The sequence below is a fragment of the Dunckerocampus dactyliophorus genome, chromosome 15 (assembly GCF_027744805.1).
Source record: "Dunckerocampus dactyliophorus isolate RoL2022-P2 chromosome 15, RoL_Ddac_1.1, whole genome shotgun sequence".
NCBI classification, from domain to species: Eukaryota; Metazoa; Chordata; class Actinopteri; order Syngnathiformes; family Syngnathidae; genus Dunckerocampus; species Dunckerocampus dactyliophorus.
The window spans coordinates 3,385,028-3,412,593 of NC_072833.1; the positions used below are offsets into that span (position 1 = coordinate 3,385,028).

The 27,566-nt window shown below is 41.6% G+C and overlaps 2 protein-coding genes across 3 annotated transcripts in view; one reads left to right on the forward strand and one right to left on the reverse strand.

Moving 5' to 3' along the window:
* The window catches only part of ccdc146 (coiled-coil domain containing 146), a 62,228-nt gene extending 51,530 nt beyond the window's left edge, over positions 1 to 10,698 (reverse strand). For both annotated transcript variants that reach the window (XR_008573792.1, XM_054799983.1), the window contains exons 1-4: positions 10,686 to 10,698; positions 10,452 to 10,507; positions 8,298 to 8,573; positions 7,699 to 7,858 (exon numbers count right to left, since the gene is read on the reverse strand). Coding sequence is in view for 1 of the 2 variants with exons in the window: in XM_054799983.1 (XP_054655958.1) it covers positions 7,699 to 7,779 (81 nt within the window). In the remaining variant the exon portion in view is untranslated. The remainder of the gene's footprint in view (positions 1 to 7,698; positions 7,859 to 8,297; positions 8,574 to 10,451; positions 10,508 to 10,685) is intronic.
* A 1,337-nt stretch (positions 10,699 to 12,035) lies between these two features.
* On the forward strand, positions 12,036 to 26,965 carry lrrc17 (leucine rich repeat containing 17). The gene is made up of 5 exons (XM_054752661.1): positions 12,036 to 12,246; positions 18,121 to 18,421; positions 18,809 to 19,283; positions 23,703 to 23,858; positions 26,254 to 26,965. Exons 2-5 carry the CDS (start codon positions 18,170 to 18,172, stop codon positions 26,685 to 26,687), a joined length of 1,317 nt encoding a protein of 438 aa, XP_054608636.1. The 5' UTR covers positions 12,036 to 12,246; positions 18,121 to 18,169; the 3' UTR covers positions 26,688 to 26,965.
* The last annotated feature ends 601 nt before the right edge of the window (positions 26,966 to 27,566 follow it).

Below are 27,566 nucleotides of genomic sequence, written 5' to 3' on the forward strand. Positions count from 1 at the left end.
TTCAGAATATGCCTTAAAAGATGCTGTGAATGATATGTAGTATTCTACACTGGTCACTAGGTGTCAGTAATGTTACGGTAATGTTCGATGAGACACAAAAACGCCGGAATTGATCACCAAAACAACCCCTAGCTTTTATTGCAGGTTTTAATTACTTCACAACAGGCACAATAATCCCTAAAAGTAATCCTCAACTACTGTTGCTGCAGTAACCCATGCCAAGCTAAAACTTAACTCTGAACTCCCATTGTCACTTCCTGTCCGCTCGCCACTCATCTCCCCTAGAGAGCACAATTACAACAACACACATGAGCAAAAGTCTTATTTATGTCTTAAATGGTTTACTTATTATTATATCTCCTATATTAGGTAATACGAGTGTAAAGGTGACTATAGGGGTGTTAGTTCATGTCTAAAGGGATGTAATAACATTAAAAAAAACAAATTTAGAAGGATGTAAACAGGTTTTCTATGCTCCAACTACAAAAATATATCATTTGTAAATAAGGAATCCTATTTCTCGGAAATTAACTTATCACGGTCGGGTCTGGTACCAATTAACTATGACCAAGGAAAGATTACTGTAAATAGGGGTTGTTACAATATACTCTAATGAATAGCCAGCATACGAGCCCTCAATTCATGCATTTATTTATCTATCATTTTAGTTCATCTACAGCCTTTTTCGCCAGTCACCAATTGCATGTTTTAGATTAATTAAATTAGTCATATGAGTTTCATTGTGCCACCCCTCATTAAATACAAATTAAAACCTCGTCCAAGACCCTTTGGAAGCGATTCCAAATTAACCCGCATTCCTGCCCAACAATCTGCACAAGCAAGGCTCTGATCTGGGGTTCATCATATTTAATTAACAGGAGTAAAGTATTTCCATTTTGGGTTACATAAACTCCAGACATTTTTGGAGGGGAAGAGGGAGGTTGATGTGATGATTGCAAACGTATGCGGGAACGATCAAAGCGCCCCCATGATGTCTGCACACATGTTTATATCTCCACTTCCTGCATTGTATGCTGTGATGCACATTGGGTCTATTTACTGTCCTTCGACAAAATCTGCTGATTCTTCAACGTGTAAAAGTCTTATGTCACCGACCACAGTTCATTGCTGTGACATTCCATAATGTACAACAGATGAGAGTGATGCAAGAGGAGCTGTTAGCATGACTGAAAAGCGGGATTATGCACTGTGTTCAGTAGTAACTGTAGCGGGGTTTATTTTCCCCTTTTTTTCCCCCCCCCGGGATTTCGCATGGGTTCCTCCCGACATAAAGCTCACAGCTGCACAGTTGATATAGTGCAGCTTCATGGCGATTTTGTTTGAGCTGGAGTCAAAACGTGCAGAGTCAGCGGTTTATTAACCTTCAACCACCTTCTAAAAACGCGGAATAGTTGCAGAAATACTGTGCGCTGCAACTATAGATACCTGCAGACTCATAGCTCTGATTTTATCGTTTGTTTACGCTCCTCATACACTACTTTTCTCCGTGCAACAATTACCACTAAGGATCTTTCGCGCATATCCGGGTGATGGAATACGTTCTGTAGTCATAGACTTTGTCCTTGAGACAAATTGTCTGGAGACAGTTCATAAACACATTCTTCAAAGTGCCTTTTAAAAAAACCTCGACTCCGACTTTTATGGGGAATCATTCGCACTTTTACAGTGAAATGCCTTCCCTTGACACGCCTGACTTCATTCAGAAGGAAGACACTTCTTTAGGCACACCTCAGACGGTGTTTTTTTGGGGTACATACTTTCTACACTGGCAGCACCTGAAATAATACAGCAGACTTACTTAAACACTCAGCTTTCACCATAAATGCACCCCCTTCAGTAACAGCTTACTGGAACAAACTGACTCACAGTCTTTGTCAGACGATACCCAGCTTGTAAACCTCCTTCAGCAAATACCTGCATTTAGCGGATTTAAATACATGCATGCCTTATGTTCTTGCAAGAAGCTTTGAAGCTTCAAGCCGCGTTAAGAGTGGAGCCATTTTTAATTGATTCCAGCTACCTTCCGTGACCTTTCGGGAGGTACTCATCTGAGGACACCCAACAACTGTCAAGGGAGATTACGGCATAAAAGCAGCACCATATTCCCGCTTTCAGAGTAGCAAGAATGAAGAGTACACGGCTCAGTTTAAAGAAGAAGTAACTGATACAAGCTAAATAAGTCATAATATTGCAAGTGTTTGTGCTAGTAAGAGACACAAAAGGCCTTGCATATTATCTAATATAACTATTAATTATAACACAATTTACATTGTAATGTAATCTGCAGAAACAACAATATACCGTAAATTAAGGTGTATAAGCAGCTATCTTTTTCTTAAACTTTAAACCATGCATTTTATACAGCGGTGAGGCTACTTTATGGCTAAATTCTAACCTCGTGACATCTCTTTTACTTCAGAACTACTACTCATCGTTTAAATACTGTGCCGCTTGCGAATCAGTGAGGAAACGGTAGCTCTTTCTTTGGCAGGAGCCAGTCACAAGCTATCAGTGCACTCACAATGAGCTTGAAAATTGCAGGAGGTCATTATATCTAACAGTATAACTATATAACAGTCTGACTCATGGTGTCATCTTACTAACAACACTAAACTCATCACACAGCATCTAAAGACTCCAAAGGTATACCTGAGAAAACTCCAAACATGTACCAATAAGAGTTTAACATTTAAAAAAAGCAACTTTTTAAAAAGTTTTCCCATAATGCATTGCGTTTGAGCAACTTATTCAATGGGGCGCTCCAATAACGTCAGCCTCCCCTGGGCTCCCTCTGGTGGACAGGGGTAGCATTGCAGCACCATCCATCCATTTTCTATGCCACTTGTGCTCCAATGAAATGCTTTGCTCAGACGAAAAGCATCATGGGAAAACTTAAAAATAGTTGGTTTTCATTTTAAACTCCTATTGGTACATGTTTGTATATTTTAGGTATTTTTTGAGTGTTAAGTTGCTGTGTGATGAGTTGAGTGTTCTTTGTAAGATGACACCGTGAGTCAGACTGTCTATTGAGTAACGACCTGCAAAATATTAATATATAAAATCTGAATATTGATAAAATATTAAATAAAAAATAAAACTACACATTTTCAAACTATATTTTATGCAGATTTTAGTGGATTATAGCGTAAAAAGTAGTGCCTTTTTTCTGTTTTAAGTGAAGCTGGAAATGGAGAGTACACAGCTCTATTTAAAGCTGCGTTTGAATTTAAAAGGAAAATAATCCCTCATCACTCAAGCTATGTAAGTGATGGAGCCTTTATGGTCATAACATGGCAGTCATTTGTGCTATTATAATCATGACTATATTACTGTTAATTAGACACAAAGGCATGTCATATTACACAAAATCCTTTTGTTCATTTTATCTACATAAACAATGCAATAAAAAAATCAAGAAATAGATTTTAAAAATTGCAAAAAAAAAAAAAAAACAATACATACTTTCATATAGGATTTAAGTAAGATTTTGGCGGAAATAACAAATTTATGCATTGCATGCAAGCAATTAAGATCATCTGCTCACCAGACATCGAGGGTAGCCATTTATTTACTTACATATTGTGTGTACATATGTGTGTGTGTGTGTTTGAAACAAAGGGAGGCATCCTCCAGCGCGCCCCTTTCATCCCACAGACGACCACATCCTTGTAAACTCCACCCTTTCATGGTTGGGATGGCTAGAAAAAGCTACACATTAAAATCAAATGTGTTGTCTTTCTTCCATTTGTTGTTGTTGTTTTTAATTGGATGACCTTCTGAGGACAAAGTGAACCACAATAACCATCTGGTTTTAGCTATAAGTTATTGTTTTTGTGAATTATAAGCAGAATTCGAGCCTATTGTTCTCAGAAGTGCTGAGAGACCTACGCATTACCTAAACAATGGAGAAGCCCACCAAGCTGGGATTTATACAACCAGAACAGCATGTTTTAATAAGGCCAAAGAAACTGCCACAGCCATCAAACTTCTTGTTTTTCTCTTTCATTTTCTATTTCTCTCCGTGTGCAGACCGCAGAGAGACAGGCATGTAATTTTCCGTGGATGGCGGCGGTGGCATCTTGAAGAACACGCAGTTCCATTTCCTCGCATGATACGCCATATTTCAGTTTTTTCTTGTCTGCGGTAAGAAAAATGATGGAAATCTTTCCAGGGGCGTGTGGAAGGTTTTCGGATTGGTGCTCGGCGAGGTTTTGCCTTCACTTCCAAAGTGTAATGACAGAGAAAGAGAGCAGAGAATAGCAGGGTAAATTAAATATAGTTAATTAAGGTCCTAAAATTGAAATAGTAATTTGCGTTTATTGCTACAAAACAGTTCAGCTCACTTTAGCACAAGTGCAACTTTGTTTTAAGTTAGACAAATTTTGTCTCTTTCCACTCTTGAAAGCTGTGCAGGGTACCAAAATAATTGACTTGTATTTGTACTGCACCCTTCCGTTGGGGTACCAAAAGGGTGAAAATGAATCCCACTTAGCAGAAATTCACTTAGCATGGTCGGGTCTGTCACCAAATAACCAATAATAAACAAGGGATCACTGAACATGTCAATATGAAAACCAACATCACATCTTGTCCAAGCGTCTTCCTGCTGGAAAATGTTGAGTGAATTGACTTGAGACAGCGCCCTCTGCTGGATTCATAGCTGCAGCACTCCTTTTCGCACCATAAAAAGGCAAATTATTTATATTTTAAGAGCAGAGAAAAGAAATGCCAAATTGCGAACAGGCAAGGAGCCACTGTACTGCTTCACAAGCTGTACACAGACTAATCTAAAGACAATACATTTCTATAGTGTAACAAACATGCTTGCTGAAATATAAATTGGTGGAAAAATGCCGAAACATTCCCTTAACCATGTGGTTCTCAATTATTGATTTGAAATACTTTTGAGAAACTGAACATATCTATTTATGTATCTGTCCTGTACAGCCTGAACTCAAAACTGAAACCTGCGAAATGCAACAAAATGGAGAGCTGTGAAGCATAGAAGCGTATTCAAGAGTCAAACTGCATGCTGAGTACGACAAATTCATACATGCCGGCGGATCTGCACTAATATTGACGCCCTCCGTGACATATTTGAGAAGCACTGCCTTAACCGCACCACTTCCCCTTTTTTATGGCCAGCTAACGAGCTCTTTCCCATCACGCTGAATAGAAGTAACAATCTGACCACCAAAACCAAAACTGTGCTCAGAAGTACTGCTAACGAGGAGGCCGACAAGTCCAGACACGCGTTTTTAATTACGATGTAGCGAGGATGACATCACGCAGACGATTTGCAGCTCAGCATCTTATCTTGGATGACCTCTGCCCCTGCCCCCCCATTAGTCAGCCCCGCCGTAATAGATCTGACGTCACATTGCAGGCCTTGATTTATTGTCACACAGAATATAATCAATCCGCCTGTCAAGCTCACCCAGCTGTGGCTTAGTAAGTCATTTAAAATAGCACTTAACACTTTAGGCTTTGACAGGAGCGAATGATTTGTAGACTGCGCCATCACATAATCTGTGCGTATATGTGAGAGTGTGCGATAGAGCGATGGCGGCATAAACACAGCAGGTGACATACTGTAGTTGGCAGGTAACCAGCGCCGGGGGTATGGAGCTGTCACCCTTTTAAATAACACCCACTGAAGGGAAAGTTAGTGCAAGTCTCGAAAAGTAAGACGCATGAGGTAAAAGTCAAACAGTTGAAAGTAGAAGTTGATATGTGAGCTTCTGAGGTATTTACAATGCAAACGAAAGGGGGGGACGCGAGAGACCAGGACTATTTTGGCAAATTGTTCTGGGGGCCACATTTTCATAACGTTAAGGACCAGAGGTGCAGGACTTCCTCCTTCACTTCAGTCTTATTTTGTATATATAATGTCAATGCAAGACTCTGCTGTGCCTTCACATATTTATTCCACAAAATGGCAAACATAGTCATAAATAACATCATAAATCCACAGGCAATATGTTTGTTTATGCAAGTCAAAGGTCTGCTCAATGGCAGGAGTGGTCTGCTTTTTATAAGGACCTCCTGCAAAAACACAAGTGAAGGACCCTACATGTAGAGTACCCACGTGTTCCCACGGGGGGGGGTCGTACATTAGAGTGATCTAATTTATCATGTATTGTGCAAAACTAAACATCAAATAAAAAGCAAGCAAAACGAACTAAACATCAAATTAAAAGCAAGCAAAATGGTGCGTTCGAGGACCGTCCAACAAAGTGGAACGGGTCACCGCTCGCAGTAAACAACATAAATCGTCCATAGGTATGAATGTGAGTGTTTGTCTATATGTGCCCTGGGATTGGCTGGTGACCATTCCAGGGTGTACCCCGCCTTCCTGTTTTGATGCCATCATGTGGATGTACCTAATTATCGCACAGACGATGTCATATATTGTGTATATGCAGTATATCGACCAACTATACAGCACCTCTGCTGGTTGCAGCTATGTAGCGCACTCCATTGGCCTTATTTACATTTTTAATCCCAGCTAACTAAAAAGCTTGTGCTCTTTCCACATCTTTCTAAAGAAACAGCAGACACTTGAGCTTGTGATAAAAGGCAGACACGCTGGCAGATAATTACTTTCATCAGCCAGCTGGGAGTGTTTTTGTGCGTCGGGTCTATCCGTGCAACACGGCAACATAGGCTGAAAATTCTGGTTGAGCGTGTCTTTTTGTTTCTTCCCCGCAGCGTTGGGATTTGAACCAGGAATGTTATCATCAGGCCGGGGCATGCATGCGTGAACGTGATGGTAGACTGGGGTGACACCTGGTATTCCTAAATTGGATGTGTCTGACAGAATGAAGCGTTCAAAATGACCGTATTTAAAAAAAAAAAAAAAAAAAAGCCGTTCGGGACTAAAAAGGTATTTTCACCAAGGGTAAAAGGTGAAAAACGCTTTGGATGAGGATTTTTTTTCCACTCTCCCTTTTCAAACATGTGTTTGCTTAGGCTAAAGTTGGCTTGGGAAAGGGAAATATCCTGTCCTGCTGACCCCACACTGCACGCCCCCATGGGGATTTCAGCTTACTTGTGTTCAACGGTACCAGTAAATTGTCATTAACATCTAAAGTTTAATGAACAAAGACGTACGCTTGTTGTAGTCCAAAAATAAGTATTCCAAGGTAATGGTGATCCAAATATACTTTCAAAATGAGCCATGGTGCTAGCACAGCAGCTACTGTAACAGTCTGATTGGGTGTAAGTTGATTAGTCATGCCTGGAGAGTGTGGCTCACGCCTGAAAAACTACAAAAGAGTGAAGACTGCGAGTTTTTGTCTGTTTTTAAACGCCTTTCGTTACTCATACCTAAGCAGACATTACTCAGGTGTCGGATGTGCCATAAGCATTATCCAGCATGTTAGGTTGATTGGAGACTCTAAATTGTCTATTGGTGTGAACGTGAGTGTGAATGGTTGTTTGTCTATATGCGCCCTCTGATTGACTGGGACCAGTCCAGGGTGTATCCCACCTCTCCCCAAAAGTCAGCTGGGATAGGCTCCAGCAGGCAAGTTAAGGCAAGTTATTCAACAGCACACAGAACAACAGACTGAATAAATGTCTGCTATGGTAACGTAACACATTAACAATTATTCCGCTACACAAAGAACATGCATGGGAGGCTGAATGAGTCAGAAAGTCCAACAAGCAAGTTACCGATCCACTGAATTCTTCATCCTCGGTGTCGCTTGTGAGCAACCCCTGCCAGCTTTTGTTTGTGTTGTCGTTCTGAGGCATCTTTAAGCCAGGGGTGTCCAAATTGCCGTGCAGGGATCATTTGTGGCCTGCGGCTGTATTTATTGGCCTGCAGCACATTCTAAAAATATAATTTAACAAGAAAATTGTATTTTATTTGAAATATTTTGAGAAACAAACAACAAACCAATAAAAGGTGCAATTTTGGGAAAATTAGATTGGGGAAAAAAGTAATTATATTGCAGGAATAAAGCCCAAATATTTTGGGAATAAAGTCATAATTCCAAGAAGAAAATTGACTTGAATAAAAGTATAGTAGATAAATGGAAAAGGCAAAAAAAAAAAAAAAAAAAAAAAACAGCAAAATGGGGAAAAAAAAAGCAAAGACCAAAATTTAGAATAATTTTTTTTCACAACGCTGAGATGCAGGCTTTGAAAAAAACAGAGCTCAGAGAGCCTGAAGGATCGACTGCAATCCATGATCCTCTAATCATGTGCAAATAGTTCGCTGCTGTTTTTAGGAAACTTGCTGCAAAAATGTTCCCAGGTTTTGAACTAACCTCAAAGGCTGGTCTGATGTCATTGAAGAGTGGGATTAGGCCCACGGGCCGGCAGTTGCGCAGCCCTGCTCTGTTGTGTCCACATTCCAGAGACAGGGCGCAATAAGCAAGATGACTTTCAATCAATGACAACGTGACCCAGTGTTAATAAGATAAAGAGTCATTTTGATATGTGGGAGGATTAGACAGGCTGGGAAAACACAGCATCCCTGATCCCAACAGTGATTCATGCTGGCTGTCTTTTTATGTGAGACTGCAGAATCCGGACTCGCTGGCCTATAAAGAAGGAAGTCATTCAATAGGCATTGCACATGGCGCCATGGGGGTCATTTGATGCGCTCAAATGGTTGCATCTGTACAGCTGTGTGTGAGTGTGATGGCTGGTGTCCAGGTACAGTAGAGGAACGAGGGACTGAGAGACTAGGAAAGACAGACGCAAGTGAAAGTTGGCCAACAGACCCTGGAAAGGTGAAAGGGAGCGGGGAAGAGATAAAATGTGTACGTCTTTGGATTTCTGAGGTCATACAGAGGAGTAAATAAGGAAGGAAGTGCAACTTTAGCCTAATTGGAGGCCTGCACTGGTTTGTGTTTACATTGCTGCCAAACTCACTCCAAAATAGCACAATTGCAATGAATCATTATGGCACTTTGTTGGCTGGCGCAACACTACTACTTTCCCTTATTGCGATGCAGACATTCTAACATTTATGTCACGCACACCCCTAGAAATATGTAAATAGGCACAAAATGGCACACAAATGCAAGATTTAGAAGGTTTTACTATTGTTTAAAAAGGGTTAGGCTTGCTTATTTTCACCTTTTTTGTATGAACAGTATACAACATTGGTTTACTTTAATAACACCTCATATGACACAGTATATCCAGTTCAAGTTAGTTTGGACACATTTCCGCATGCTGTTGAACGAGAAGTACTGTATGTGTTTAATTGGACAATTAGAATCATGTCAAGATCCCTTGATTACCTTCAAAAGGTGCTACAGTATATACTGTGAATCCAAGTAACTATACTGTACAGTCGTCCCTCGTTTATCACGGTTAATTGGTTCCAGACTCGACCGCAAAGTAGCATTTAATATTAAAAACTGAATAAACCTGTTTACGGGCTTCTAAACACGGTTTTTAACGTCATTAGAGCCCTCAAGACATGAAATAACACCCCTACAGTCACCTTTACATTTGTTTTACCCAATATAGTAGATATAATCAGAGAAAATAAGACATATTAGACATAAATAAGATAACAGACTCACACGTTAGCAGTTCCTTGTTGTTTTTTTCTGGACAACGTACTTCCTGCGGTGGCTAATGTCTCAACAATGTATTGTAATGGCAGCTTTAAATGGCTTCACACTCGTATTACCCAACATAGTAAATAAGCCATTTAAGACGTAAATAAAAAACTTAATTGTGAGTGTATACGTGTTCTCTCAGAAATCTTAGTGGCAGGCGGAATGATATGTGGAGGACAGGAAGTGGATCACAGTTGAGTTTTAGCTTGTGGTGGGTTACGGCTCCAACAGTAGTTTGTGTTATTATTCTGATTATTATTACTGTGCTTGTTGTGAGGTAATTTAAAGCTGCAGTAATGCCTGCTCTGACGATCACGCCTGGTGCTTGTCTCACTGAACAATTACTCACACATAGTGTCCAATGTATTATCCTACATTCAAAATTAGAATGCTTCTTCTGGCTTGTATTTGTATTTAAATTCATTTAAATGCTTAATTTTGGCCGAGGATAAGTAAAATTTGCTAAAATATGCCTTTTAAAAAAAACTACCTAATAATTCAACCACAAAACAGCGATCATTTAATTAATTAATTTTGGGAAAAAACACGATAGAGTGAGGGTGTGATGGAGTGAGGGACGACTGCATACACATATTTTTGTAGCCGGTCTGTGCTGACACTGGCTAAAAATTGATTCTGCGTTGTGTTCTTTGACATTTGTGAGTGACGAGGAGACAGCTGCGGTTCTCTTGCCAGCCAGAGGGGGCGTTTATTCTCTATGCACAACATATAAAATGTACAGCAACCTGAATAAGCTTCATGCACACGTCTCCTCTCCTCAGAAGTCCAGAAGGCGACTTAAGCATTTTAAACAAAATATACAAAAAGAGGGAGCCGACATACCTGTGCACAACATATAAAATGTACAGCAACCTGAAGAAGCTTCATGCACACGTCTCCTAAAAAAAAGAAAACCACATGAAAAACGAACTCCCCAAAACTAGCTTAATTAACAGCAATAACTTTCGTGAGTTGCCTTCAAATGCTGTACATAATCCAGAGAGCACACAATGGCATGAAATGTCTCTTATATTCATATTAACACATTAAAACATTGTTGCCACGAGACTAACATACCTCTCCTCAGCAGTCCAGAAGGCGACTAAAAACGAGCGCGCCAGAATGGCAGGAAATGACATCACAGCTATGTCAAAGTTCACACAACAAAAAGGATTGCAAATAAAATAAAGACTGCCCATAAAAAGGTGCATATAACAACAAATACATACTTGAGAAATGAAAAATGAATTATTGGTGAAATTAAATTTACTGAATTACCACATCGGGTACATCTTTACTACTCACCACTGCCTCTAGAGGATCGACAAGGTATTACGAGACCAATCCAAGCACATTCAGGCTCCACTACTGACTACCGTTTGTCTTCTGACAGCAAACTGAACTCATTTAGTGTTTGGCAAGTGGTGTGTAAATCATTCAAGGCCTCCTTCGACTATTAACTTCAACCTGAAGTGCCCTCAAGACATTTGAAAGCACTTGACAGTAAACAATCTATTGAGGACTGAGCACAATGGTGGACCTAATATGGTACTGTTGATGCACTGGAGAGGGAACACCAGAGGAGCAAGTAAATACTCACCAGCTCCATGTGTGTATCAGTACATGTCAATTGCATAATAGAATAGCACAGAATAGTTTTGTATAGTGTAAAGTACATCACATGTTTACATTTGCACAGTTCAATATGCCTGAAAAGGTGTAGATAGAAGCCTAGTTTGTTTATAATAGAATAAGCATTTTGGAAATGGAAAATGAGCGGCAGCAGTGTATGTGAATGTACACAAAAAATACATGAACTAATATATATATATATATATATATATATATATATATATACTATGAACAGCTGATTAAATAGTAAATATGCAGGTGTAAATGGCAAGCTGTACAATAGGAACTAAGTACAGCAGCAGCATTGCATGTTGAACTACAACATGTAGGTAAAAAAAAAAAACCTACATGAATGTACAGTCATCCCTCACAATACCGCGGTTCGATTACCGCTCCCTCGTTATACCGCAGTTTTTCATAAATTCATTAATTAATTATTGCTGTTTCACGGTAGGCTATGGTCTATTATTAGTCAAAACATATTGAACTACAGTCAAAATGTAGTATTGTGGTTACTAGGCAGCAGTAATGAAAATGTCTGTAATGTCTGCTTGGATTACATCACTATCGCCATAAAATGTGTGCTGATGGACCCGTCTATCGCACAGTGCATCAGACCTGCTCGCACTATGTCCTGGAAGAGCTGCAGTGGATGTTTATGAAGGTGGGAAGCCAGTGCAGACCCTCCTCCACGTCCATGTGTGTGTTATGGGGTGTGTAACACTAAACCACACACAGCCCTGTGGCCCCTTTGACAATTAGCTTCTTAGTGAAGGGAGAGAGAGAGAGAGAGAGAGAGAGAGAGAGAGAGAGTGAGACAGAGAGAGAGAGAGAGAAAGAGAGAGAGAGAGAGAGAGACAGAGCAGCCTTCTTCACTCACGCTGCTTTAAGTTTAGAGGCAGACGTTCTTGGCTTGGACGCAGCGCTCATGTCAGGATTAGGAGCCGGGGACGCGGGACCAACCGGTGAGCTGCAGGATCGCGAGCCAGATTCCCACCCCGGACAGGTAAGGCACTTGGAAAAGGAGGAAAAGGTGTATACATACAGCTTTTTTGCATACATGTTCTTTCTATTAAAGCATGCACAAAAAGACTTCTGAGGTCTCAGTGGGACTGTGACCCAGTTTCTGCTGATGTAAGCTCCAACCTCTTAAGTCTTGCATGCATCCTGTCTTGCCTGCAAAAGACAAAGATCCATGCAGCTAAAGCCACACTCACACTTGCTCCGTCCCCTCTTAAACGTCATCTTAAAACCCACTTTTTCTTTATTGTATTATTGCAGTTGATTGTTTTTGTGTTTCTCTGATCTGTGGCTGTTGTTGAAGTGCTTCATAAATAAAGTCGGTAGGTTATGGTTCCGTGTAGAGCGTCCTATGCAGATGAGCACCACTTCTACGAGTGTGGGGTTTAATTTAGCCACTTTGGTAAAGAATTCATGCCTGACTTACGCCTTTATTTATTCCTCTTTATGACTGAAAAAGTCAACAAACAGTATTAACGTCACTATTGCACACTCTTATCCTTATCAGCTCTGCTTCTTCCTACTCCTTTTTGGACATGTTGAATTGCGACTTCAGTGCAACGTTGTTAAAGCATGTCTGAAATAAACTAAAACATTCCCGTTGGCAATATGGACACGTTGTCAGCTGTGTTACATAACGCTCTTTTTACTAGCCTTGTTTGTGCAACTAAATGTACACAGCGACTCAGCGAGGGGGGCAATACCCCCTGTGTGAGCAAAATTCCATTCACATGTGGTTCACCCCTGGAAGAGTCAATAGCAGAGGGGTGGAGGGGGGAGGAGGCTTAACTTGCAATTGTGTGCTGATTAGTCAGGCTCATATACTTCAATTCCTGCTGTTTCAGCAAATAAACCACAAATGAGATCTTTCTGTGCAAATGCATGGATTAGAAATTCCAACACAGCCCTGAGGCCCGCCCGGGTGTCCTATATTTTCATCACCCTCGCACCGAGCCGGTACCCATGATGCCTGCTGAGTCATTGATGAATGATTTGAATGAATGCTGCTTTCCCACTCAAGACAAAATCCAGATGTTGGGTTTTTTCTGTGCATTAGTGCCGCAGCCATGAAACAGGATGGGGGGATACATATCATAAGTGTGTTACATCGGCTACCCCAACATAACGGGAACACATGGAAGGCATGTTCTCTTGATGCTATGTTGTTACGTGGTGCCTATTTCTGGGGTCTGTCGCAGAAACAAACAAATCTGTCCTCAATTAGGTGCTCGGGATGCGTTCAGGGTCCTCTCGCACACAAAACATGTCTGGAAGTCTGATCTTTTCTTATCTAGAGCAGGGCAATTATAACGCAGGAGCTTGTTTTTCATTGGCCTGCGGAACATTCTAAAAATGCAATTAAATAACAAATGTTAAAAAGGAAGCAAAAAAAAACATAATTTAAAGAGAAAAAGTTGAAACGGTAATAAAGTCAAACCGTGGTTTTCCAACGCCCCCCTCCCGTGCTAAGTAAAAATGTTCTGCTGGCTTCAAAATAAACAAGAGACAAGACAACTTCTTGGTTCGAGCGTCCTCAAAAATGAAAACATTCAAAAGCGAGACTAAAGTTTACGCATTTCATTTAAATTAAAAGTAATAATAATACATTTCATACATTTTTCGGACCTTTCAAAATCGCAATGTTGAATGATTTTAAGATAATTTTAGCCTTAAATTCAGATGATTGGATTTTAGACTTTTGAAGACCCCATGGATCCTCTGTTCATGAAAATGTGGGTGAACTATTGTCAGCAATGCTTGTTTATTCAGCCATCTTGCATCACACACCCAACACGATGCTTCGTCTACACAATACTACGATATCCTGTAAGGTCCATTCATTTGGCAAACTCAAATGATAATGCTGTACAAACTCGTCCGTTTGCCGCATCAGCAATAAGTTCCATCCTGGCGAAGACAGAAGAAATCGAGGAAGCTAATGTTGCGAAAGGTGGAAAGGCGTTAACAAAACTGAAATCACAAACCATGCAAGGCGTTGAGAAGTTGTTGTTGTTGGTGTGAATCCGAGATTAAAAGGTGACAAGGTTTCCCGTTCGTGGGCACTAGGCCTGGGGAGATAATAAATGAATTAATTCATCACACAATAAATGAAAATGAACTCCATCATTTTGCCATGTGCACGCGTGTCTGCTTTCCGCGTCTCCCGCCTCCAGACAAGCAGGAAGAGAGTTCACGCTGAACATTGGTTCCAGCACCGTGCTGCGTTTGTTTCATAGAACAACAGCATGAACGGAGTGAGCCCTTTTGTCGGTCATGCAGTCTCTTTGTCTTGGCGGGTGGAGGCAGGGCTGCCAGCATACACACAGCGAGCAAAAGAGTGTAGCCTTATGAGGAGCAACGCAAGGTAACGTAGTAGAAAGGTTGCAGTAGATTGTCATATATTTTTTAATAATTTTTTGTCTTGTGGACCAAATCTCGTGTATTGTCTCGTGACACCCCTAGTGGATCCCTCTGCTCCCCCCCGCCTCCCTCTCCGTTGTTAAAATGTTCATTTATCCATTTAATTCGCCATTTGTAATTATTTCACATTGTTTTCTGCATGTAAAACTTCAAATAGTCTCTAAAAAACTTATTTTGTGTTAATATTTTTGGGTGTCTGGAATGGATTAATTGGGTTTCCTATGGGGAAAACTGCGTCAGATTTCATACATTTTGGTTTTCGTCTGACCTTGTGGGATGAAATAATCGCAAAAATCGCAGTACTTTTGTACTAACAAGCTAAAAAGTACATTTTTAACTTCTTAGCATAACTTCATGACATGTTTACATTTGCACAATTCAACATGTCTGAAAAGTAATAGGTAGAAGATTCTTTCCTGTTTGCAAGGACTCCAGATCTTTGTGTTCGCCAGAGAAAGCCCCTTCATGGTCTGTTTTTTTCACGTCCTTCTGGTTCTACTTTCTTTCTTTCTGCAACAAAGTAGCTCTTTGGTTCCAAAGGGCTTCCCTGTGGTGCCCTGTTTTGAGTTAGCGCATACACAGCCTCTCTGGGGAACCCGTTTTTCGGAACCTGCGATGCATTCAAAAGGCGTTGCTGGCGAGGCTGTAGCATTGTGGTTTTCTTCCCAACATGGTGGCACCTGTTTAAAATGGTTTTCAAAGATGTAAGCATCTTCCATATGTGTTCTCCAGCTATCCCACACAGTTTTCCTCTTGTGATGATGTCTGTTTTTTTGGTCTGCTGAACTCAAATGAACCATCACACGCAGCATGTGTCTCTCTTCTCTCCTGACAAGGACAATAATTGGATTGAGCTGTAAATTTAATTGTCCAAAACAGCCTCAGCGACAAAATCCACATGCACCGTATGCAGTATATGGCGAGCCATTGGGTTCCGATGGGGCCACACATCTGCTTAGTTTTTACACCAAATGATATTGCTTCCAATATGTCTCAGAAACAAGGGTTTAGCAATCACGTTGGCTTAAAAGATTAACTATACGACATAATGGTCCCTCCCGCAGTTAAGAGTACATGTTACCCTGAGCCAGAAATGTTCACAAAAACCAAAAAGTCTTACAATTAGCAGCTAATATAACCTGAAGCATGGAAGCTACTCATGCTGGTTTGGTGTATTTGCAGCTAATCGTCAGCCTCGTATGGGATTAGCCAGCATACGGAAAGGCAGCGGGAGCAAACCCGTGGGGAGTCAAAGTCTTATCAGTGCATGTATTGGCTTGTGTAAGCTTCTACTCCTGAATCACTACACCAGGGGTGTCCAAAGTGTGGCCCGTGGCTGTTTTATTATTGGCCCGTGGCACATTCTAAAAACAACATTTAATCAGAAAACTAAACAAACAAACAAAAAAAACAACAGCAAAAAAAATGTAAAAATCTGCAGTAATTTAACAGCAATAAAGTAGAAAAATTAAGAGACAAAAATAACTTCATTTTGGTAGCATGAAGTTGCAATACTATGAAAAACAAAACAACAAATAAAAGTTGCGAAAAAAAAGTTATAATGTTAGGAGACTAAAGTCAAAATATTATGGGAATAAATTCATAATTACGAGGGGAAAAAATGACAGAAATGGAAACATGGCTGTAATTTTAAGAGAATAAAGTCAAAATATCAAAATAATTTTTTTTTATTCTAACGAGACAAAAGTTGCAGATTTTACGAGAATAAACTCGCAATATTATGAGGGAGAAAAAATCTAATTTTAGCAACATATTAAAGGAAAAAAAATGTTTTTTTTAAGTCGCAATGTTATGAGAAGTTGTCATTTTTGGAAAATTTATTTGTATTACTGGAAGAAATTCAAGATATTATGGGAATAAAGTCATAATATTCCGAGAAGAAAATGTACGAAGATTATTTGAAGAGAAAGTTGGACTATTTGGAACATTAAAAAAGAACAGCAAAAATGGGGAAAGAAGAGCAAAGTTCATACTAATAATATGCTTTTTTTTCATTGTTTTAATTTATCACAAAGCTGAGATGCAGTTTTTTCTTGACACGTGTTGGTTTACAAAATATCAAAGTGGCGCTTGCATCCTTTCATTTTTCACTTAATGACCACCGGTGGAAAAAGTTTGAAAACGTAACAGAACATACGCCCCTGCTGTGCTATTATTTTCTGACTAACACACCACGTAGTGTCGCTTAGGTCGGATTGGTTTGAAATTTCTCACACTTCTCAATGCGCTCTATGCAAAGTACCCACTGTAACTTTAGGGTGTTAAGCTGAATCAGCACAAAATTTGCTATGCCCATTTCGGGGACTGACAAGCACATGTGTGTAACATTTGAGCAAGACTGGTTGAGAAACGTCTGTGCGGGGGGTGCCTCCGGGGCTTTTTGTCCACGCTTGAAAGCATTTTGAACACACACAGGATACTGAGCGTGTTACACTGTGACTTGTGTACAGGGTTTTCATTTTCATGTATTATACACGTTCCTATTGCGCCAAAGTGACATTTTGGACGCTATTTTAAGCTAACTGACCAGCATTTTTACACAGTAGAAAGGGACAGTAATACTAGCCTGCGATGGCTAATTCAAGCCGGTGCGGGCATGAGGGTGAACCGCATTGGGTTTGCTGCGGAATGCAATGTAAACAGCTGTGATGGCAAAACAATCTGGTCTGGAAACGTTTCTCGACTATAAACTGAATTACAGTTTTAAAAAAAAGTGCTAATGGTTCCTAAGTGACACGTAGGCAGATAGTAGCTGCTGTCATGTCTGCATCTCAGTCCACACATCCCACAGACTTAAGAGTGCAATTGTACATTTTTGGGGGGTTGGAAGAACACTAGAATTTATTACGAGTGACTGCATCGATGTGATTGACCGTCTAGGAAGGCCCAGTGGATCGGAAAATGCATCCGTGCATACATTCTCAGCTGTTTCTGTCTATTATTCACACAAAAGGATCATCCGCACTGACGGGCTTGTTCCACTGTACCAAACAGTAAAGCTGCACAACTGGAAGTCTGCGGTTTGGTACAGTTGGAACTGACTCATGGTGCACCGTGACTCACTTATTTTTACCATTAAGCACCATGGGTGTATCAGGACAACGGCTACGTGACCCATGAAACGCTTTAAAAATCATAATAATAATAAGTTGCAGTTGTTAAAATATCGCGGTTCGATTATTTCTCCCTTGCTATACTGCGTTTTTTTCAGAAATTAATTAATAAATTAGTAAATAAACGAGGGACGGCTGTGTGGGACCAAATAAGTCCCGAGGGTAAAGAGCGTAGTTATATATTGTAAATCACCTTGCAATAAATGACATTTGAATAATAATAATAAAAAATAAAATAAGCAACACGTTTGGTTGCCAAAGGTGCCTCAAAGGTTAAACCGACTTCCTGCTCTTTTTTTCCCCAGCTGTGACATCATCATCCTTACTCCCAGCCCCACCTGCCCACCATCCACCATGCGTCCCCTCGCCGCCCTGTGCCTCCTGCTGCTCCTCCGGTTAGCCGAGCCCGGCGGAGGAAACCCCGAGTGGGGCCGTACGCGGGGCAAGGGCAGGGCCGGCGTTGTGAGGCGTCAAACTCAGGAGTGTAAGGAGTACGTGGAGGCAGGGGAGAAGTACCTGGACTGCCAAGACAGACAGCTGACCAACGTGATGCAAGACTGGCCCAAAGATATCCACCACCTGCTGCTGGCCAGGAATAAAATCCAGGCGAGTACAGGCAGTTTTTAGCGAGACACAAGACACGTAGCACCTGCTGCAGTCCAGATACAGGACACAGCTTGCCCGTTGCACTTTTATGTCGCTAATGAAGATCTCCGCATTCATTTCCGTGCTGTCAGTGGATATGACCTCTCGCTACGACCCAAAATAAAGCCGAGTTGTTGACATCATGAACATCTGTGGAGAATCACAGGGGGTTGGGATCAAAGGAACGTCTGGAAATGCAGCCTTTAACAGTTTAAAGTATAAACTATTGATTGGCATGCTTTCTTAAACGTAGTTTCGCTGCCTAAACGGGACGCTGTCGAAAAGAAAGTTTTCGATGCTTCTGAGTCTGAGGTTGACGAATAACATCCTTCGACATTCCTTCTTTAGGTTCTGAGAGACAACATGTTCTCCCAGTTCACCCAGCTAAAGAGCCTGGACCTCCAGCAGAATGACATCTCCATGGTGGAGGAGCGAGCCTTCAGCGGTTTATCCAAACTCAGGACTCTCCTCCTGCAACACAACAGCTTGAAAACGGCCTCGGACGAGGTCCTCCTCCCCATGCCCCGCCTCACCTACCTCCGTATCTATGACAACCCCTGGAGTTGTTACTGCCCGATGGACAGCCTGATTAGGACCCTGCAGGTGCCTACCAACCGCAACCTGGGCAATTACGCCAAATGCGCGGAGCCCCTTTCGCTGAGGGGCCAGAAGCTGAAGAAGCTGAACGTGGACTCGTTGTGTGCAGGTGACAATCAGGTGGACGGGACTCGGCCAAAGCCACCGATAATCAAAAAGCCAATGGTGACGTCCATGTGCCACACCTACATGTTCCCCAAACCCCTGCTGGACTGCAGCAACAAAGGTGAGAATGTCCGATTTGACTTTTTGTCATAAAACAATTCAACTCGATGAAACTAAAGTGTATGCTTGAAGGGCTACTGCACACACAAACACATATCCACGGCTGTTCATCACTTTTTCATTTGTGTCTTTCTTGTCCGAGAGGAAGTAGTAAATCTGTTTTTGTTTCAAAAACCTGCTTGGCCAGAAGAATGCAGGAAAGATGGAAATAGGCCAGAATTAGTGAAGAAAATATGAGAAACAAAGAGGAAGAAGGCTGTCCAATTGGTTAACATCTGGTTGTGTATGTGTGTCTTCAATTATCTTTTATTTAAGAAACCTTTCTGTGTTGCGTTTCCAGATACGGCCTGACAACTCCTGAATTGGGTGCAGAACTGAAAAGATAGACTATTTTTGTGTGCGTGATTCCGACCAAAAAGCGTCCTTCACATCGTTTTTCCCTGAACATCCACTAGCCGGACCCTTGACAATGCGCCATCTGTGTCAGGCAAATGGTTGCGGAGATATTTAGCATATGTTCCGAGTATTTCTACAGTAGGACTGGTGAATGGGGGCTCTATCTGACTTGCTCGCTGCCCATGTTGCTCTTTTTTTTGCTGCTATAGCTGTTGCGACAACGGACAGGCATGATGAATAGATTTATAGAATGTAGAATTTCATCGTAACAGCTTCACACTGCCAAAAACCTCCACTGCCTAAAAGGGCTGCGGTAGAAATGGAAATAAACAGGAAAAGAGCAACATTTGTGCCATTTTTGACCCCCCCAAAAAACTCAATACTGGACTTGACTGGCAGAGAAGGAGCGGGGTGAGGTTCCCCAAGAGGCTAAAGTTAGCAGGTCTTTAGGTATGTCTGCATTCCTTCAACTTTGGTACATTTGGCCGAGTTTTGGCTCAAATTTATCAACAAAAAAAATGAGTGGGGTAGTGGCCTGTGATATAAAAAGTTAGCTCAGAGCTTCAGCAAACACAGGTGATGCATGGGCAACAACTTCGCTGCCTCAATAAGCTACGGTAGGAACTGAAATGGAAAAGGAGGAAGCGTACTTTACAAGGAGTAAGGTTCCCTCGGTGCGTAAAGATGGTGGATCGATACATCTGCATCCCCTCAACTTTGGTACACTTGGAGTGGGTGCTGTCTCATATTTTTCCCAAAATAAACCCAGTAGGATGGTGCTTTAGCCTCTGAAATGTAAAAAGTTAGCTCTGAGCCTCAATTCAACAAGCAGCACTGGTCCAAATTCAGAGATTGGCAAGCCCACATGGGGGAGGACAAATTTGGAACATGGTTTCCTTTCACACAAGACCAGAGAAACGCTAGGTTAGCTTCCCCCCCTTTCTCTATGTCCTCGTTTCTCCCCCCTTATGTCGAAACGGCGCCGCCCCTGCGGTTTGAGGGCTGCTTCTCTGAGGTGAACCACAGCACATTTCAAGGCTCCACGTCATTCCTAGTGGAGATCAGAGCTGGGACTCTGTCAGGGAAGTTAAGGAAGAGCCCTGAGTCACACTCTTTGAATATTTTACAGTGAAGCAGCTGAATTATGAGCTTTTTTTTTTTTTAAACAAAATTAACTCCAGTATCAGACCTAAATACTCTGAAAACACTGAACATGATTGTGCAGAAACAGCAAGACTTATTGTGTTTCTACGTCCATTCGGGACTTGTGAAAACTTTACAGCATTGGCAAAGCAATGACTTATGCTTATGCAACCATTAAGCACCAGGCTAACAACTTTGTCAGAACGCATCTTACCTCCTGTAGCAATATAAATACCGTATAGACTTGGATGTCATGCTACTTTTACGCTCTGGAGTAGGATTTATGTTCTTAAGCTTCCTGACGTGCTCAGATCTGACACACAGGTTGTTATTTTGCATCTACATATGCCAAACAGTGTCCATTTTCACCTCTAAATAGGCTTCGTGGGCATGTGGACACAAGAGGAAACAATAGATTAGTGCTAGGTGCAACAACAACAGAACCCCTTTGTGTATCTTTGTATCCAGACATATCCATGCTTCATGGCACCATGCCACCATGATAATAGCCCCCAACATCTGTGTTGTGCCTATAAAATCGGAAACATCTGCACTGTAAAAAGCATTCTTCTACGTAAATTACACAGTCCATGCAGGAAACAGAGAGAGGTGAATCTGCAGGCGTACAACGCATACAAACACAATCCTGAATGTTTTTGCATGATGACATCCGCTAACCTGCAGCTAGTTTGCTTCAGAGACAAATCCGCCACGTTTCCTGAAGAAATGATCAACTGAAAATATTCTTGAAGAACAACTGCGCCATTTTGGAATAAAGATCCCATACTGGGCATACCTACAAACTGGTGGAAAATGACTGGAGTGAGGTTCCACACTCCAGTCATAAACATAAACAAAGAGAGAGCAAAGTGTGGCCCATTTTTGGCCAAAAACAATATCAACATTTGTTGAAAAAAAGTACAAAGCAATCGTGGAAAATGATTGGAGTGAGGTTCCACAAGTAGGTATGATGCTAGTGTGTCTATATGTCTGTATCCCCTCACCTCAAGTACCTTTGAAGAGGGTAATAGTTCATATTTTTTAACAATTATCAGCAGACTGGTGGCATGTGTTTTAAAAAGTTAGCTCAGAGCCTCCATTCTAACATATATGAACTTAAACAGAGTGAAAGAGCCAAGTTTGGCCCATTTTTTACTCAAAAAACCCACCAAGTTTGTTGAAAAAAAGTACCCGATAACATGCAAGACTGGTGGAAAACAACTGGAGTGAGATTCCGCAAGTAGGTGACGTTAGCATGTCTACATGCCTCCATTCTAACATATTTGAACTTAAACAGAGCAAAAGAGACGACTTTGGCCCATTTGACAAAAATAAACTAAGTTAAAAAAAGTACTAAATAACATCGAAGACTGGTGGAAAATTGTTGGAGTGAGGTTCCACAAATATGTGACGTTAGCGGGTCTATGCATCTGCATCCCCTCAACTGTGGTACCTTTGGAGGGCAATGGGTCGTAACAAAAAAAAAACAGTATGCTGGTGGCTTGTGTTTCAAAAAGTTAGCTTGGAGCCTCGATTCGAACAGATTTGACTATAAACAGAAAGAAAGCCAAGTCTGGGCCATTTTTGACTAAAAAACATCAATGTTTGTTGAAAAAAAAAAAGAAAAAAGTACAACATACAAGACTGGTTTAAAATGACTGGAGTGAGGTTCCACAAGGAGGTAACATTAGCGGGACAAAAGGTATGCATCCCCACAACTATTGTACCTTTGAAGAGGGTGACGGCTCATATTTTCAATACAAACCAGTAGGCTAGCAACTTCTGCCATAAAAATGTAAAAAGTTAGCTCTGAGCCTTTGCGTTTGGATAAAACTATTGCTGATCATCAGAAATTTATTCAGAGGCAACAACTTGGCTGCCTATACAAGTTGCAGTGGAAACAGAAATAGAAAACAAACAGAGAGCAAAATTTCATTCAGAAAAAATGCTCGGAGTGAGGTTCCCCACGTGGTTGAAGTTAGCGGGCGTTTACAAAGGTCAGATTTATTTACAGCTGCATCCACTCAAATTCGGTGTCTTCGGAGCAGGTATTGGCTCAACAAAAATCAGTTGACATGTAAAAGGTTCGCTCTGAGCCTCAATTCTTCACAAGCAGCACCGGTCCATATTGAGCCAAAGAGAATGGCAAGCATGTCAACAATGCGCACATCAAGCGTGACCAGCATGGCTTCCTTTACTACTGAAAATCTTTTCGCCCTCATCCAAACACACAATTGACGGGCGCCATCAGAGAGACTTCTGGTTCTGAAGACACTTGAGGAATCTTCCACTGATATCACGCACGCTTTGGAATACAGTGTTTTTGCTGTTATGTTCTGCTTGTGAGAACCACTGCTTCATGCATTAATGGCAACCTGAAACCTTGGAAACGCCTCACGACACCACAAAAGAGTGAAAATGTTGCACACACAACCCACGGAACATCTTGAAAACAGATAACGATGCAGACGAATCGGATCTCCTGCTGACTCCGATGCGACCGGTGGGAGCTGGAGACGCTGACAAAATGGACAAAACAGATTCAAAGAAGGCAGCGATTGCGGAGCATGTTCACATTTCCTGTAGTCATAACAGCGCTTGACCTTTACATTGACAAATTGATCATTTGCTCACGCTTGTCGTGTTTGGTTCGGTTAAAAAGAACCTGTTTGTTCGTTCAAGCGTGAAAGCGATCAAGCCAGCAGAAGCCACTTTGGTTTGGAATATTTGAGTTACGTCACGTAACATGTTACAAAAGCTTCCAGTGCAGCCAAATGGGCCAGCAGTCCACCAGACAGCCAGCGGGACACACCGTGCTCGTCCACAAGCGTGCATTTCCTTCTATTTTGCAACAGTATCACTCCTCCGTCTTCTTCCACAGATCTGACTAACATCCCTCCCGACCTGCCTTCCGACATCGTGAAGATGGATCTTTCCGGAAACAACATAAAACATCTCAGGCCCAAGCAGTTCCTGCTGTCCAAAGACCTCAAGCTGCTCAACCTCAGCAGCACCAGCTTGGACCACATCGACACAGGTAAACGCTCTTGTGTAAACAAGGGGACAAGTGCAAAAACATCAGCATTCATTGATGGGAAAATAATTGTATTTAGAAGTTCAAGTCTCCAGCATGTGTCTCTCGTTTCTCCAATGGACCGCCGTGAGGCTCAAAGCTAATGATGTTTACGCCGAGGAAACGAAAGCCTTTGCTAAACCTTGTACTTGTGTTCATTAGCATGTCTGAGTAAATCATCTCACCACAGGCACACTAATTGTGGTCATTATCTCCTGTTTAAGGTGCAATCCTTCACTAAAGAGCGCTCAGAGACAAACCATTTTGAACATACGAGGTTTGAAACGCGGTATGTTCCATAAATACTGCCATGGCACCGTAGCACGCTATTTCTGAGACACGATAGGAAGTTTCAAAGGCAAGGAGATAAGATATGAAGAGTTACTGTAAGGATGTCGCCCATCATATGCACAGGGGGGGTATATCAAATTTGACTCACCAAATGACTAATATAGTCATGAATGAACTCCTAAATTCAAACAGAAGAAAGATGTTCATGCTCGTCGAAGATCCTCTATATGACAGGACTGCTCTGTTGTTTTTAAGAACCAAAAACAAAACGCTTGTCCGAGATCCTCTATATGACAGGATCGCTCTGCTGTTTTTAAGGCACTACTGCAAAAAACACTAGTCAAAGAAAGACCCTTTATATGAGAGGACTGTCCTGCTGTTTTTAAGGATCGACCGCAGACTAGTCAAAGATCCTCTCCATGACAAGGCTGTTTTTCGGGACAAACTGCAAAAAAAAAAAAACGCTCGACAATGATCCTCTACATGAGGTTCTGCTGATTTTAAGGACCAACTGCAAAAAAATGCTAGTCAAAGATCATCTATATGGGGCAACTGCTATGCTTTTTTTAAGCACCTACTGCAAACTAGTCAACAATCCTCAAAGATTCTCTATACAGCAGGACTGTTTAAGCCCCAACTGCAAAAAACAAACAAACAAACAAAATAAACACTAGTCAAAGATCCTCCATATGACAGGACTGCACTGCTGTTTTTAAGAACCTACTGCAAACTAGTCAAAGATCCTCTATCTGACAGGACTGGTCTGCTGTTTTTAAGGACCAAATGCGAAAAAACGCTAGTCAAAAATCCTCTATATGAGGCTGCTGCTCTGCTGTTTTTAAGAACCTACTGCACACTAGTCAACAATCCTCATCAAAAGATCTCTATACGACAGGACTGTTTAAGCCCCCCCAACTGCAAAAAAAAAAAAAGAAAGAAAAGTACGCTAGTCAAAGATCCTCTATGTGACAGGACTGAGCTGCTGTTTTTAAGAACCTTCTGCACACTAGTCAACAATCCTCATCAAAAGGTCTCTATACGACAGGACTGTTTAAGCCCCCCCAACTGCAAAAAAAAAAAAAGAAAAATACGCTAGTCAAAGATCCTCTATGTGACGGGACTGCGCTGCTGTTTTTAAGAACCTTCTGCATACTAGTCAACAATCCTCATCAAAGATTCTCTATACAACAGGACTGTGTAAGCCCCAACTGCAAAAAAAAAGTCAAAGATCCTCTATATGACAGGTCTGTGCTGCTGTTTTTGGGAACCGACTGCAAACTAGTGAAAGATCCTTTATATGAGAGGACTGCTCTGCTGTTTTTAAGGACCAAATGCAAGAAAAAGCTAGTCAAAGATCCTCTACATGAGGAAACTGCTCTGCTGTTTTTAAGAACCTACTGCAAACTAGTCAACAATCCTTTATATGACAGGACTGCTGTGCTGTTTTTTAGGACCTATTGCAAAATAGTCCAAGATCCTCTATATGACAAGGCTGGCTCTGCTGTTTTTCAGGACAAAGTGCAAAAAAACACTCGTCAAAGATCCTTTATATGAGGCGACTGCTCTGCTGTTTTTAAGGACCAACTGACCCCATTGCAAACGAGTCAAGGAGCCTCTATATGGCAGGACTGCGCTGCAGTTTTTAAGAACCTACTGTGAACCGGCTGCAAACTAGTCAAAGATCCTTTAAAGGACAGGACTGCTCTGCTGTTTTTAAGGACCAACTGCAAAAAAACACTAGTCAAAGACTCTTTATAAACTGATGTCGTGGGCTGGTCTGATGTCATTCACGCACCAGATTTGGCCCACGGGCCGCCAGTTGAACAACACTGCATTATACGTTCCATTATTTTTAAAAGTACGTCCCTCGCCTCCCCGTTTCCTTTCGCTCCTCGTCCAGATGAAAGCTAAACCCAAGGCCGGCGCACAGCAGGAAACGCTCCAAGCTGTTTTATTATGCCTTTCCTTCCCGTCAGTGTCCGAGACACATTGACTCACATTCCTGCAGAGGACAACGCTGGCGAAGACAGTTCAAGATGTCCACTAACATGTCATCGTCCTTCCCTAGGTGCGTTTGCAGGCCTGCTCTACCTCCGCGAGCTCGACCTGTCCAACAACAGCCTCCATTACTTCCACTACGGCGTCCTGGAGGACCTCTACTTCCTGCGAAAGCTCTCCCTGGGCAACAACCCGTGGATCTGCGACTACAACATCCACTACCTGATCTACTGGCTCAAGCTGCACCCGGGTGTGGCCTACACGGGCCTCAAATGCTCCGAGCCGCAGGAGTTCCGCGGTTGGCGCGTGGAGGACTACGTGAAGACCTACAATGGGGAGTGTCCCAAGGATAGACAGACAGGAGGGGGGGACACGGGCCAGGGGGGTCAGGGGGGGAATGAGAACGAGGCACAAGAGCTGGTGGGGGAAACTGAAGCGGGGGTCCGACCGCGACCCTTGAAGGAGAAGAAGCCAAATAGGTTTGAGATTATCAGGTTGAGTTAGTATGCATGCATTAGATGGGAGTGGAGTCTGGGATTATTTTTTTTTACGCTGACAATCATTCAGGCTTTATGACACATTTTTGTCCTATTTTATATGTAAATAACAATGAAAGCCCCTCTTGCTGTTTATCAATAGGTTTAGTTGCCACAAATCCAACACCGCCCCCAGCTGCTCAAAACTATGAACTACAGGTGCTTTATCTCTCAATTGTCTGCGCATTGATGGATGAATGGTAATTTACATGTTTTGGAAATAAAGCTGTGTCTATTTTTTCTTGAGATTCTTCTTCATTAATGGGCCTCAAAACTACATACGCATGACTCACTGGGCAAAAATATGATTCAATATTATGACTTTGTGTCAGACAAACCATAATAATAAACTCACATGCAGTGGTTTTAACAGTTAATAGTTGAAATTACACCGCAAAAACACAAAGTAACCTGTTTACAAAAAAGGCTGGTGCTTTCAAAAGTACTTGGAAAGTGACTGGACCAATAATCTGTCAGTCACAAGTACAGCCTATCAACACTTGGAACGAGCACAAACGCGGAAGCTATTTACCGCTAACTTGACGTGCAGTGAGCGTCTCCGGGTGAAGGAGAAAGTATAAAAGCATCCTTTCCATCACTACAAAACTTACATGGAAAAAAGGAGTCCAGCTCTTGTGAGACTGCATCAGTGCTGTAAAATTCACGATAATTTATCAGTGGACGGCCTTCGTTTATGATAAAGTGGAATCCCAAAGGCGTATTTTTCTGACATGGCACTACATTCATTCAACATTCAACAAACTAACATAAACCTGTATAGCCTTATAAGTTCGGCATTTTTAAACAAACACAAATCCAAGACAGTGGTTCTACAAGCCACAACAGG